General features: G+C 37.1%; 2 protein-coding genes and 1 long non-coding RNA gene across 4 annotated transcripts in view; 2 read left to right on the forward strand and 1 right to left on the reverse strand.

Moving 5' to 3' along the window:
- Positions 1-15116, forward strand: part of LOC130012188 (E3 ubiquitin-protein ligase TRIM33-like) — a 94560-nt gene that overhangs the window by 43367 nt on the left and 36077 nt on the right. The gene's annotated exons all lie outside the window — the stretch shown is intronic.
- On the forward strand, positions 9072-11359 carry LOC130012192 (uncharacterized). Its single transcript, XM_056099613.1, has 2 exons — positions 9072-9614; positions 9910-11359. Exons 1-2 carry the CDS (start codon positions 9264-9266, stop codon positions 10780-10782), a joined length of 1224 nt encoding a protein of 407 aa, XP_055955588.1. The 5' UTR covers positions 9072-9263; the 3' UTR covers positions 10783-11359.
- Positions 12181-15089, reverse strand: LOC130012194 (uncharacterized). 2 transcript variants are annotated; one of them, XR_008787564.1, is made up of 4 exons: positions 14896-15089; positions 14520-14722; positions 14179-14301; positions 12181-12921 (listed from the first exon to the last, which is right to left on the reverse strand). It is a non-coding gene; the product is annotated as an uncharacterized LOC130012194 (long non-coding RNA). The 2 variants fall into 2 exon arrangements; XR_008787563.1 differs by lacking the exon at positions 14896-15089 and having other exon boundaries at positions 14520-14805.

The following is a 15116-nucleotide window of genomic DNA, read 5'->3' on the forward strand; positions in this document are numbered from 1 at the left end:
ATCAGTGTATTGTTTGTACCTTTAGACAAACCTTTTAGGAGCTGCGGTGGCTAAGTGGGTAAGCCGCTGGAGGTCGCAAGTTCGATCCCTGCAGTGGCCGAGAAAGTTCATCAGGATGTTCTGATGTGGTTTCCCGTTGTCAGTGGTGCAGGAATGAGGGTCTGACAAGGACAGCCGTCTAGTCGTTCGGATGGTACGGAAAACTGAGGTCCCGTGTACACATTGGCGTGCACGTACAAGATCCCATGACAGTTGGTATTCGATATAAGAGTAGGCCTTAACCCCGCTGTCCGGGCAATATTTCCCTCATAGCACACTGTATGGCGAATGCCCGTCTTCATTAGCCCAGTTCGGAGCGGGACAGTAGGACGTTAAACCCCATTTCATTTCATTTGTATTTTGTACAGGTCATTTATAAATCGGGGCCACGGGGGCTCAGTGATTTAAGTCGCTGAAGCATTAACAAGCAGGTCCGGGTTCGATCCAGGCGTTGGCCGAGAAATGTTCTCTTGTCATTGGAGGACGTAAAAGATTCCATGGCAGTTGGAATTCGATATAAGAGTAGACCGTAGCGCCGCTGTCCGGGTAAAATTGCCTTCATAGCACATTGCATGACGTAAACCCGTTTTCATTAGCCCTGTCAGAGCAGAACATTTTATTTGGTTAACCGCGGTGGCGAACTAACTCATTTCATTTCCTTGACCAGTTTAGAAAATGGTTCTTAGTATTGAAAAGTTCACAAATAAATGTATTTGCTTGATGGGTCGTCGCAAAAATACATGTCTAAACCCAAATAATATGACACATTAAGGGCAGTGGTTATAAAAATTAAGATGGGATTACTTCCTTGTACGACTTTGATGTAAAAGGACCCATACTTTTAAATCTGATTAAAACACTGTCCTATTCGTTTCGTTTTTTATAGTTCAAAATTTCGTTCTACTTGTCTTCACAACACTACGATCTGGAAGAGTTGTTATATAACAGGTGGTCTGCTTGATGTGAGGAATTAGCCAATGAACCGGCCTGTTACAGCGACTTCTTGGCGTGTTGTGAATGGAACACTATAGAAACGTCAACGCTGATTGATTAATCAATGTCTGACGTAAAGGGTGAAAAGACACTCATATAACCCCTAAAGCGACCCCCCACTACCGTCAGATCTTCGAATAGTAGAGGCCGTCGAAAGTATCAAAAACGAAACGAAATATAGATCTGTATTTTAATCGGATTGGAGTGAAATGTTTGTATTCTATAAACGTAATGTCTAACACATTATTTGAACCATGTATGTTTTTTGATTAAATATTGGACAGCTTTGAGATAGCAATAATGTAGAATAAATGCTTGCATTGTTTAAACTACATTTGTTAAACTAAACATACATTATGACGTCACATTAATAATGATGTCATTGTAATAATCATATTAAACATAGATTATGCAAGAGCTAAATCTGTCTATTGCAGGTTTTTCTTTAGGCCTAAAATGTTATCTAAATTATTAATTACACATTTATTAACAAAACAAGACCATAATCGACTCTCGATGGCATCGGATACTCGAGATTTTAACTAGATTAGAACGGTTCGCCATTTAAAAATTTAATGTAAAATTGGGAAAGCGAGGCTAAGTCCCGATTTCAATATTTCGTTTTTCATCATCTAATTTTGAATTATTATAGCAAGAATGGCCAACTCTTTATTAAACTCTTAACTAATGTATCTTTAACTATTCCCCAGATTCAAAAGAAAATACATCCAAAACAGTTTTCTGTGAACACTGTGGGGTTCTTCAGAAGCAGATAAGAGAATTAGAAGCGAAGCTGGATAAAGCCAACAATAAATTGGAAGATAGTCGATATGTTGATATACCTGTCAATACCTACACAGGTATGTACATTTATATATACCTACAGTGTTTTATCAAAATTCAGATTTTTCACTCAAATTTTAAAAAACGCACTGGAACATGTGTAACACTTTGGTCCTTAAGACAATTTTGGTTCTTTGAAAAATTGTTACTTTACTCTGTCTATAGAGTCAAATCACACGTACTTAATGAACGTGAATAGATAGTTATACATAAAAAAACCCAGTGATATTTTGGTAAAATCATAACCATTGTCAAGATATCCATCAAGTTCTGTCTGTTAATTGACCTATGGTTGGTAGGCTAAATAATGTAATGTCTCCTCCTTTAGTCCTGTGAAATAAAGAGATTTATTCCATATTTGGGATGGAAATTAACGTCAAGGCTATCTAAGACGTACAGAAATTAGAGGGTATAAATTAGGGTGTAGAGCGAAATGGATCAAAGCTCATTCAGATATTCCTAGCAGCTATTATTATTGAGGACGAGGAACATTTAAAGCCATTACAGCTTAGCAATAAAGTTGTAAAATCATTGATTCTGTAGTGTTATTACGATCATGAAGAAACAAGTCCGATAGCTTGTTAAGCCATGGTCTGGCTAAAGCTAGATTTGTCTCGAATGAAAGCAATACTGATGGTTTGCTCCACTGATGTAAATCTTGTTGACCATTTAGGGAGCAATGGTGCCTTAGTAAGACGTTGGCTCGCTAATCTGGGGTCCCATGTTCGATCCCTGTGTTGGCCGAGAAAGTTCATCGCGTCTTTCCGGCGTGGTTCCTCCTCGTCAGTAGTGCAGGACAACGGAACAACGTATGGCCGGTCGGATTTTGACGAAACGCCGCGGTCCCGTGTACACATTGGTGTGTACATAAAAGATCCCTTGACAGTTGGAATTCGATACAAAAGTAGGCTGTAGAGCCACTGTCATGGCAAAAATCCCCTCATACTACACTGTATGGCGTATGCCAGTCTTCATAAGACCAATCGTAGCAGAACAGTAGGACGTTAAACCACGTTTCATTTGGAGACAATCCTTACAATCCTATAATCCTCTAAGTCAGTTTTCAAAACTAAAATGTTTTAATTTTGAATGTTTGCTGGGACAGGTAGAGGCACCTCAAAACAAGGAAAGTAATATGCCTCGACCAAGTAGACCTCCACACTTCCATTATGTAGCTTTTATTTTCAAGTGAAATATAATACAATTTCTAAGTATTATTGTGTAGAAAATATAAACCATTATTCAGAAAATATGAAACTATCGTTAAAACATGTAAATTCTGATTAACGAGTCGTTATTATATTTTTTACAGACACCGTATTGCCCTGAGCCTGTAGAGTTAATAAAAGAGCAGCAGAGAAATATAAAGTAAGCAGGCCTATTTATAAATCGGGGGGTTGGATGGCCGAATGGTTAGCACGTGCGCGTTGTATCATAAGGCCTGTCATTGAGTCAACTGGCGTGGTTTCGAATACAAGGAGTATGGTCGCCTGTCCAACCTCGTGGGTTTTTGCCGAGTCCTCTGGTTTCCTCCCACTGCTAAAGACCCCTACGAGCAACACCCCCCAGTCTATTTATAATTCATTCATTGTTAATTTGTTGTTTCAGTTTGAGTAAAGTCCCCCACCCCCACCCCAATAAGCAGGCCTATTTATAATTCATTTGTAGTAACGCCCCCTAGTTCCCCCCCCCCACTTTTGTTTCATTTTGAGTGATGCCTGTATCATTACAATCCCAGGACTATACAACACAGTTGGAGGTTACGGTTGGGTTGGAACCCCGAACCCATTCACTTAGACAGATGTGACGTCATCCTTTGATTGGGTTGTCGAATGGTTTAAAGCATGCGCGTTGGATCATAATGTCTGCCATTAAGTCACGTGGCGCGGTTTTGAATCCCCGCCTGTACGTGACAAGGAGTGGGATCGCGAGCGTATTATTGAAGTAGTACTGAATCATATGTTAGTCACGAAATGACCTAGGTTTGACACCCCCCCTCTCTCTCTCTCTCTCTCTCCCCGCCCACACATCTATTTGTATACATAGCTATATTATTTTGTTTCAGATGATTGAACTCTATCATGGGTATGGTGTGTTCATATATCCATCAGATCTCGTCCACGTCAAGAAATTATTCGAGAAAACAAAGAGTGGACAATCCGTGACTCGTCACCTTCTGAGCGTCATGTTTACAAAAGAAGAGCTATGTTTTGGTTCAGTATCAAAAGATCCTAAACCTGGTCTGATGTCATTGGATGCAACCGTAGTTCAAGTCATTAGAGGTAAAATTTTGTTTTCAAAGTGTGGCATGGTTACTATGGTGCCAGCATATTAACACCACGTTCGATCTCGGTGTAGGCCGAGAATATTTTTCGAAATTTTCCATTCCGGTTTCTTCTTGTCAATGGTGCTGGGTGGTGTGTCTGACAAGGACAAGATCTAGCTCTTGTCAATGGTGCTATGGGCGGGGTGTCTGACAAGGTCATAATCTAGCTCTTGTCAATGGTGCTGGGCGGTGTGTCTGACAAGGTCATAATCTAGCTCTTGTCAATGGTGCTAGCCGGGATGTCTGACAAGGACACGCCTCTAGCTCAAATGGTTAACAGAAAATCGGGATTAATCCGTGTCATGCTAAAAAAGGCGCTTGACAGTTGGTTCAGACCCTGCACTGTAACAAACATATCCATGTAAAAACGTAAAAAAATTACGGAAACAAAAATTACCATGAAAATTTTATCCGTATTTATTTATCCTTTAATTTACAGAAATTCCTTCAATTAACATAAATTCCATTTGGTAAATTTTGTTTCCTGAGCATGAAGGTGATAAAAATTTCATTGAACGAACCATTGACTTTATACGTGTGCATTAATGACTTTATTTACTGTCCGCTTCCACCGAAGTGATATCGCAGGAAATCTTTAAACGTAACCTCTGTTCGCTAATATAAGAATCGAGAGCAAGGTATCACAAACCGCTACTCGACGGTGGTTGGAGGCTTTCAGATGTGAGTTTGCGGTATTATCAATTTGCAGGTATGTAGACGCTGTCATAGAGACAAACCGACTTACACTGGCCAACCGGTTATACTATCCAGATTCAAGCGTGCTTGATTACCAGATACTACCTTTTCACACATGCAGCGTTAAAACATATTTTTACACATTTATGAAAATACTTACAATCTGATTACCGTATGATGAATAACAATAAACTTTATAGATCTTATAAATAATGGAAATTAGATATACATGTCAATTAATATACCAAACGGTACAAAATATGATTCTTCATATTATGGTTAATATATTGAAATGAGTACTTTAACATGATAATTATTAGGAATGATTATATATGTATACGATTACTTATCGGTACCGATAACAGAATTACAGAAGGGAATAAAACATTATATCCCTAATATTCACGAAACCTCCTGGTCATTCCACCATTTATTCCGTAAAATAACAGAATTAAGTCCATTATAGAAGGGATTAAAACATTGTTCCCTAAATGTCACGGAAATTTCCTGTTTAATATTGAATATTCCACTGAAATAGATAAAACACGTAATTTGAAGAAATAATTTATACTATTAACACAATTTCTCTAAAAAAGTCATCAATTGACAAAAAAAGGTGCTAAACTACTGAATTCGCTCACATTAAAAATGGATATTTTTTACAGTGTGGGGTTACCCAGCCCATACCTAATACATATTAGCCAACTAGACTGAAACAATGGCCATTTTATAATGTATGTTAATCATTTCAGATTACTGTGTAGCAATGTCAAAGGACAAGAACGTGGCCATTAATCAAGCTCTTCACAACAAATTAACCACGTACAGATATAAGGCGAGGTGTAGGGCAACAAGTCCTGAATACTGATCATTGACAGTGCTTATCTAGATGAAATTATGGATGACGAAACCCCCGTGCTTATTGAAGGAGTCAAGTCGCTAACTAACTCAATATCATCCAGTCTTCGACAATGCAAACAGAAACGATTGATGTTTCAGTCAAAATGAAAATATTAACATTGGCACTTGAATCGCGTGTAGAATGCTTCGGGTACCATTTGCATTAAGGGACTCGATGAAGGAGACTAAATATATCCCACGTAGAAGATTATCACCTTTTAAATTCAGACCCTTCGCGTATTTTGCCAAACATAACTGATTATAAATTACAGTATAATAGAAACGATTGAATGTAAATCAGGTTATATATATTCATAATACATTATTATTTGTTGCGATCTATTTGTGTCCATTACTGGGTGCCACAGAATAGAGATTTAGCTCTTTCTGGGTTGATTGCTTATTATATTCAAATACTAGATTGGTGGGGAAAACCCGTTCTTATTTAATCAAGATGCTGAGTTGGTGGAGAGATTTAAGGCCAAGAGTAGCGGAAAGATATCAGTAGAATATACCACAAGTTCCAAATACCAATTATTGATAGTGCTTTTATTGCTGGGTTTGTGGGGGAAACACCGGATTGTTTAGTTAAAGTGCTGGATGGTGGGGGACACCCCGTGATTATTTAATAAATATACTGGGTTGGCAGGGAACCCCGGGCTTGTTTAGTTAAAATATTGGGTTGGTGGGGAAATCCGGGCCTGTTTAGTTAAAATACTGGGTTGTTGAGGAAAATAAATTTATCTTTAAATTGAATCCGACCTCTGTTTTATTGTCTCTGAAACATTTCCATCGCGGCGCCCTAACCTAACCAGGCGGTGTGGTGTGTTTCATTGACTTGAAGACCATGATAAAAGTGACCGTAAATATAAAAGTAAATATAAAAGTAAACATAATCAATCGCTGTTTTAATGAAATGCAAATATGCTTGTTTTTGTTCAGTTAATATCGATGTGATTCATGATGTCATAAATCAACCTCTTCTATGTACCAGTTTGCATACATGAAATTAAAGGGAGTAAAATGAGATTTAACCTGTTACGAGTTTGCTCCAACTGGGCTAATGAAGACGGACATACGCCACTACGCCCTCCTCTTATATCGAATTCCAACTGTCAAATGTACGTCAAAGTGTTCACCGGAAAATCACGGAGAACTTTCGAAATCAACAACGGGATTGGACCACTTGCCCCTAGTCAACGAATAACTGAGCCACAGCGGCTCCCATTTTTTAAAGTATCAAATATATCAAGTATCATCAAGTCTATAATACCCGCCCTTCTCTTCTGCCCCGATTGGGTTAACAAAGACGGACATACGCCACACACAAGGCGCTATGAGGGGAAATTTAACCAGTCAACGACGCTACGGCCTACTTTTATGTCAAGGGTTCTGCACGGAACCTCAGTTTTCTGTACCATCCGAATGACTACACCTTTTTTCTTGCCAGGTCTGAAGGCTTACACCACTGCCAACCCAGGATGAGTCAATAGGGGGACGATTAGGTTAACGTCCGTTTTAATTGAATCAAGTGGTGTGGGTTCGATCCCAGCTTATTACTGGCCACCGTCGTGCTAAAGACCTGTACACGTGCAGGCTAATTAATTGATGGATTAGAGAAATATCATATGTCGACGGTGTTAAAAAAAACTCAACTAGAACGCCCAGGGTCACATCCCACTTGTCCGGGATCCCTGTCAGCGAGAGGAGTGGGAGGTCGATGAATGTTAGAAGGGCAGAATCTGAAATGCCCGAAAACATTTCGGTTTACAGAAAGTAGTTCCGGTCGTCTGCGAGCGGCGAAGGAGGCCATTCCCGCAAATGCGTTTTCTTGCTGTTCCAGCCCATGAATGCAGCAACTTCAAAGTGATCTAATGTACCCTTACTTAGGTAGATGACTCGAATACCAAATCATTCACATTCCACGGAGACGGGAAAGTCGGGAGAAAATTTTGAAACTTTAACTGCCGCAAACCTGTTTTCCTGGCTCGTACACCTATGAGAGAGAGAGAGAGAAAGAGGGAGATTTCGGGACTAACATGGTTTAATTTTATGTAAAGGATTCGCTTAAGGATCTTTAGAAGTGGGAGGTAACCGCAAAACCCGGGGAAAACTTATGAGGTTGGACACTACATCTTGTCACGTACAAGCGGGTAATCGAAACCATGCCATTTGACTCAATGACAGACCTTATGATCTAACGCGCTCGCGTTAACCATTCGGTCACGCAACCCCAAGCAATATTTGGAGAATTAATCTCTCAACTAAATATCCGCTTCAACCACAAGGATATTAAAGATACATTGTCACAAATGTATTTATCAGGTGGTTATTTCCAGTAACAGTATGACATGATATATGAAAAGTTTAGACGCCCAATCTTACTAGGAAACTACTCGATTACCGTATCATCTCAATGGAAGCGGACGTAAATTAACCTTGATATTATATCAAGTATTATAATATCAAGGGAGTCGCGGTGGCTCAGTGAGTAACGTCTATCATAGAGTCAATTGGCGTGGATTCGGTTCACGCATGTACGTGACTAATACCCCGTTCAGACGCTTATTTTTAAACCAGTTCAAAATCGCCGGGGTTTTTAAGACAGCGTCGTGTTGCGTTCACACGTACTATAAGTCAAACCTGTTTAACTATTCTGACCTCTTCGGTCGGAGGTTAGAGTTAACTATGCATGCGTACATACCATTTCCTGGTAGAATATGTAAACATCCTGTGAAAAAAAAATCCGCGAAATTTGTTTCTCTTGCTCTCGGATAGTTTATACACATTTCCTAGAAATGAATACTAATGCTTTGAGACATAGAATTAAACAGTTTAGACAACGACAGAGTCAACAAAGGTACTTCTTTCTGATGCTAATGAGTGTCACTTCTGTGATATTCATGCCAACCAACAGGAGAATATAGTCACGGTATCACAGTGACAATTGGTGGAATCACGCATACAGGTTTGGTTTGATATATTCATATATATTGTTTTAAAATTTATAATCATTATAATGTAGTCAAATATGTACAGGACAAGGTGTATAAAACAAATATTAACCAAGGGGTCATCAATTAAATATTTATAGAAAATATAACGTCCCCCCCCCCCCCCAAAAAAAAAAAAAAAAACAATCTTCACACAAATAGGCCTGTGTTATTATATGTGCCATATAGACAATTTTTAATTTCGAATAATAATAGTTGCATGCTTAAAAGAGCTAAATCGTTAATATTTGGGATCTAGAAATTGACACTTAAATGGGTCGCAACACATAATTTCTAATTAGTTATATTCGTCGAAATACTCTAGATGTCTAAATCGAATGGCAATGTCTAGCAACTGGTTATTCCAGTCTACACTGATAGTATTTATTGTGCATGCTCTCCAGATAAGAATATGACTTGTGGGAATATGTCTAGCCTCGTTCTTCTAGTCCCTTGTTACAAATGACACTGAAATGCATTACACAATTCGTGTACCAATGGTTAAATGTTTGTTTTGTCTCAAATATTGGATATCAGAAACCCATCTTTTCCCCGTTAAGATCACAAGATCAATGTTGATTGAAATTGACAAATACTTTGTGTTTTCAATGTCGCAGATTTTGGATGATATTGACTACTTTAAGTTTAATTATTTACCTAATCTAATTCCTTTACATTTTATTTTCAGCTTTTATGATGATATACAGTATTTAGAAAACTTCAGAATGTCAAAATGTACATTTGAATATCTGTGCAGAATTTTGAGACCATTTCTTGAGAAACAAGTAACAAGTATGAGGGAACCAATATCTGTTGAGCGACAGGTAGGCTATTTTGCATTTTATGATCGCTGTATTGGTTGAGATATTCACTTCTGCTTGGAGAATATAAGAACATGCAACACATACTATTATTTTCTATGTTGGCCGCCTACTGATTTGGATTGGAAGTAGATATTTGTTTGTACATGTAGATGGCCTTAGTAAAAAACAAATCTAGTTTTGTCAATTTAATACTAGACTGAATAATAGATTTTATCACTGAACTAAAATGATTGGAAATATTGAGAACAATCTTCTACCCCTCCCATTTAAAGTATGGTAACCCTTTTTTTTTTAGGTTGGCATAAGTTTATGGGTTTTAGGGACCAATGCTGAGTACAGAACTGTGGCTGCATTATTTGGGGTTGGCCGGTCAACCGTGTCTTCAATTATACACATATTTTGTGAGTCCCTGATTTCGATCAAGGACAAATTCATTAAATTTCCATCAGGTGAAGAACTGAATAGAGTTGTAAATGGGTATCGGTCGAAATGGGGATTTCCAAATGCAGGTGGAGCAATAGATGGCAGTCATATTCCTATATTAGGACCGAGCATGAACCATGCTGACTTCCATAACAGAAAAGGGTGGTATTCCATCATTGTTCAAGCAGTTGTGAATGATCGTTATGAATTCACAGACCTAAATATCGGGTGGCCAGGAAGTGTTCATGATGCACGAGTCTATGCAAACTCCAAAATATATGCAAAAGGGCTGTCTGGGACATTATTTGCCGGCAAGATGATTGATGTCAATAATGTGCGCCTGCCTATCGTCTTGTTAGGTGATCCGGCTTATCCATTATCCAACTTTCTAATGGAACCATACACAGACAATGGTCACCTGACCCAAAAACAAAAGACATTTAATTATAAGCTAAGTAGTTCACGCATGACGGTAGAAAATTCCTTTGGTCGCCTAAAAGGTCGCTGGCGCTGCTTATTAAAGCGATTGGATATGAATGTTGACAAGGTCCCCAATATTATTATGACCTGTTGCATACTTCATAACATATGCGAACAAGCAAAAGACCCATTTAGGGTTGAATGGCTAGAGGATGTAGCAAAGGAAGAAAACCAAATGTCTCAGCCAAATCAAAGTAACGAAGAGGCAATCAATGCAGACTGCACTAACATTAGAAATATCCTGGCTGAATACTTCCAGGAATAATTTAACCTTACAAAACAAATAATTAAGAAAGTAATAATTGGCCATACTGTTACATACACTCACTACAAAGAATTTCTATGTGTATATGCCATCTTTTGTTTACTTTTATTGTTTCATTTTGTGTGTTTGCAGAAAACTAAAAAATGGTCAAACTAAATTGGTTTATTTTCATAATAAAAATCATACAACAGAAAAATAACTGATAATCTTATAACACAGTGGGTCTATTATAACTATATATGTGATCAGCTCTTGCCAAATGGTTGCTATGGAGTTCAATTTGTTTCCAAAATTTTCAATATCTTCTTTCTTAAAAGTAATATTATGGTACATTCAAATTTAAATATTCCAAGCATATTTCTAAGTCACATACTAATTTAAAGGTATTTGGATACAGAATTTAAATTGACACCTTTTGGCATCTTGATTTTTGATCCATGCATCTCATTAAGCCAGAGTTGGATTATATAATAAGAGGTCCAATTGTCATCTTTGTTGTCCATCATTGAAGAAGTGTATGTAATTAAAAATATACAGTGGACTCTTTCACTTTCAACATTGTACAGGACCGATACAATGCCGATTATACACCATGACGGAATACTTAATTGTCTCAAAACCGCAAGTATTATTGTACCTCGAATACCAAAGTATTATTTTAATGCACCTTCGAATACCCAGAACTTAAAAATATGATAAACCTTTCTGTACATTTGAAACTTTATTATATAAAATTATTATGTGTTTACTTTGGGTGCGTACAAAACACTTGTGCGTCGTTATGAACAAAATATTATAATGATAGTGATTCTTCATCTCAGCAATTTATATTTAATGTTGCTGTATTTGACGTGAAAAAATCAAATGAAATACCAAGCACTCTCTTACAAGAAATTATAAAATTATCAAGGTTTTATTAACAAAGACTGACACATACTTTAAGCTCACCGATAATTGATTGCTTGTCGGTTAACACCCACTGATTGAAGGCCGGATTATCCAATGTTAATTCAACAGAAATCGTTTAACGGGGGTCCCCAGATTGGTCTAATAATTCGGAATATTCCGAGTCCACTGTACAAGCCTACACTATAAAGTTATTGATCAATTTTTAATTTATGTCTTTCAATTAATGTATTAAATAAAAGAGAATTTACCATTTTTGAAAACATAACAGACTGTTTTGTTCTTATTAGGGGCTTATCAATTGACTTACAAAGAAGAAAACACCCACCTCACACCGTTTCGCATTATTTGATAACGATAAGAAGCCAAGTCAAAACTTTGCTTTAGATATAAACAAGGATTGTCCTGTGTATTCCCAGTTCAATTGCTAAATGCCATTGAAACAATTAATCTCATACTGGTAATTTAAATTCATAAAAACTGAATTAATAATTAAAACATGGAAATAAATTTATTAAAACTTGAGCCATGGTAAAATGGAATGACAAATAAAATTCATGTATTTGTAGAAACAAAAATAAACTGTTATCAATGACAATAATTGCGCTACATGTCAGATATTTTGGCACAAAATGGTATATCTTGAAAATAATATGATTCAGCTTCATGATACATTAAGTTAAATGATATGGATATTAATAATTAAAACATGGAAATTAATTTATTAAAACTCTAGCCTTGGCACAATGGAATGATAAATAAAACTATGTATTTCTACAAACAAAAATTAACTGTTATCAATGAAAATAAATGCTCTACATAGCAGAACTTTTGGCACAAAATGATAGGTCTTGGAAATAATATGGTTTTATAAATTTGTATATGTGTGTCCATTAGCTCCTTGTAAAAATTGTGGCTGCGGAACATGTCCATTTTGTTGTTGAGAAAATTGATGCTGCTGAAATCCCTGATTGGCAAACAAACTCCATAATCTTAATTCATGTTGCCTATCTCTTTCCCTATCCTCGCGTCGTTGTTCCTCAGCTCTAAGTCGATCCTCCCGTCTCTGATCTTCTCCAAGTCTCTCTGAATCTGCCTCCATTCTCATTCTTTTTTCTTCGAATTCAAAATATGATCTTTCTTGTTCTCTTTGATAATTTATAAAGCTGGTTGTTGTCTCATTCAGAACACGTTGAATTATATCCTCTCTGTTTCTTTTTTTCTTTTCTGGTCCTGTAAGTAAATAAAATAACTCTTTAATGTTTAAATAAATGAACAATGATTGACAATTCGGGCCTCGAAATATCCCTTCAGTAACTAACCTGTCACTCTTAATTATCCAAAAACAACCACAATATTTACCATGGTGCCGTTACACATGTACTTCTGTGTAGATACTTCAAAATGCTATAGATGAAAACTTGTGTGGATGGTGTGTTAAAGTTCTTATACAATAATTGGGCGTGGTTCTGTCCCTGGAGGTCAGGCATGTACCAAAAATAACCATATTGTAAAGGAATAATTAAATAAATGTGACATCATAATGAGTAGGCTTATTGTGGTCTGGAGTCAATTTCCTGAACATTAGTAAATTTAGTCCACCTACTTACTACCTGTCAGACCTGTCAGACCTGTCAGAGAACATTTCAAGTCCTGCATTTCATTTCCATATAGGTATACACCTTATTAAGTCACTCTTCTGTTTTGTTTTACCTATTCATGGCTACACTATTTTGAATCCGATCTTATTATGTATTAAAATCATAAACAAAATTCTTTAGGTAAATAATAGCTATATAAAGTAGTTAAGGGCGTTGTCACAGGTATGACTTTTTTGAACACCTATAATTTCTAATTTGATTGGGGGGATCACGTGGCTAAGTGGGTAAGACGCTGGCTCGCTAGCCTGGAGGTCGGGTGTTCGATCCCTGCATTGGCCGAGAAAGTTCATCTCGAATTTCCGGCGTGGTTTCCCTTTGTCAGTGATGCAGAACGGAGGGCCTGACAAGGACAGCTGCCTAGTCATTCGGATGGGACGAAAAACCGAGGTCCAGTGTACACATTGGCGTGCACTTAAAAGATCCCTTGGCAGTTGGAATTCGATATAAGAGTAGGCCGTAGCGCCGCTGCCCGGGCAAAATTTCCCTCATAGCACACTGTATGGCGTATGCCCGTCTTCAATTAGCCCAGGTTAGGTGCAGAAGAGTAGGACGTTAAACCTCATTTCATTTCATTTTCTAATTTGATTGGGATACAAAATCAAATGTTCCGTGTACTTTATAACCAGTAAACATACCATTTGTCCTGCACAACACTCATCTATACATACAGCTAGTTTTCAGTGGGATGTTATTCTAGCATTTTTTAAAATTTATATTGAATCACAGAAGGAATTAGTGACCGGTTTACCACGTTCTTAGACAGAAAGCAGCTCCAGTGTTGTACTCTTTTCAAATATTGATAACCATTTAGAATAAATAGCAACTGAACCTTTTTTTTCTGGCTGTTTACGGAGGACGGTTTCTGTAGGCTCATTTTCTTCATTTTCCAAATTGACTCTTGTTGGTTCCTCATCATTATCATCATCATCAAAATCATCCAAATCTTGTGTTTCTATATAAAAAAAAAAAAATACCATTATATAATTTCCATAAGTTTTGATTTTAAAACACTAATTCTCCAATGGCTATTATGCAAAAAAATTTGATTTAATTTGTTTTGTGTGTATATGTGAGTTTGATCCCATGTTTGTAGGCTTATATTGCCTGCCAACTATCGCATCGATTTAGTCTTGCTCCTGACAATATAATAACAATAACATGTTCGCTTACCTGAATTAATACTTGTCTCCAGAATATGTGTTGGACGGGTAGCGGGTCTGGTTCCTAATATTTTATCCATAGCGTCAAAAAACTTGCTAGTTTTCTTGCCACTCCCACTTTTATTGTTGTGGTCCTTTATTTTTTTTATAAGAATGCTTCATATTCTTTATGCGATTCTTGCAGGCGTCTGCAGATTTTCTGTACCCATTTTCCTGATAGATAGAAAATATAAAATAAATTTACTACTAGAATATGAGAAAACCGGGATTTATGAAAAATGCTTACGCTGTTATAAATAGTATTACTAAAAAAGAACTAAATTTTATTAACTTGTAATATACACAACTAAAAACAGTTGTTTATGTAACTGTAACTCGTGGCTTACTGTACTCCAAACAATAGAGGGTATGAGTCTTCAGATTTCTATTTAATTGCCTAACTATAGACACTCTGAATTTAAATTCGCTGTTAAATTGGACACATTCAAGAACACACTATTTTTTATACAACTTTTACAAAGTACAATTGTGTGCCCAAATTTTCCCAGCATTTGGTGCCCAAAATGAGGGGGGGGCGCCCCCCCCCCCCAGGTCGTACGCCTATGGA

This window comes from Patella vulgata, chromosome 3, assembly GCF_932274485.2.
Source record: "Patella vulgata chromosome 3, xgPatVulg1.2, whole genome shotgun sequence".
NCBI classification, from domain to species: domain Eukaryota; kingdom Metazoa; phylum Mollusca; class Gastropoda; family Patellidae; genus Patella; species Patella vulgata.

Coding starts and splice junctions, on each gene's coding strand:
- LOC130012192 (XM_056099613.1), top strand. CDS start 9,264: ATGCATTACACAATTCGTGTACCAATGGTTAAATGTTTGTTTTGTCTC. Junction 9,615..9,909: donor CAATATCTGTTGAGCGACAG/GTAGGCTATTTT, acceptor TTTTTTTTTTAG/GTTGGCATAAGTTTATGGGT.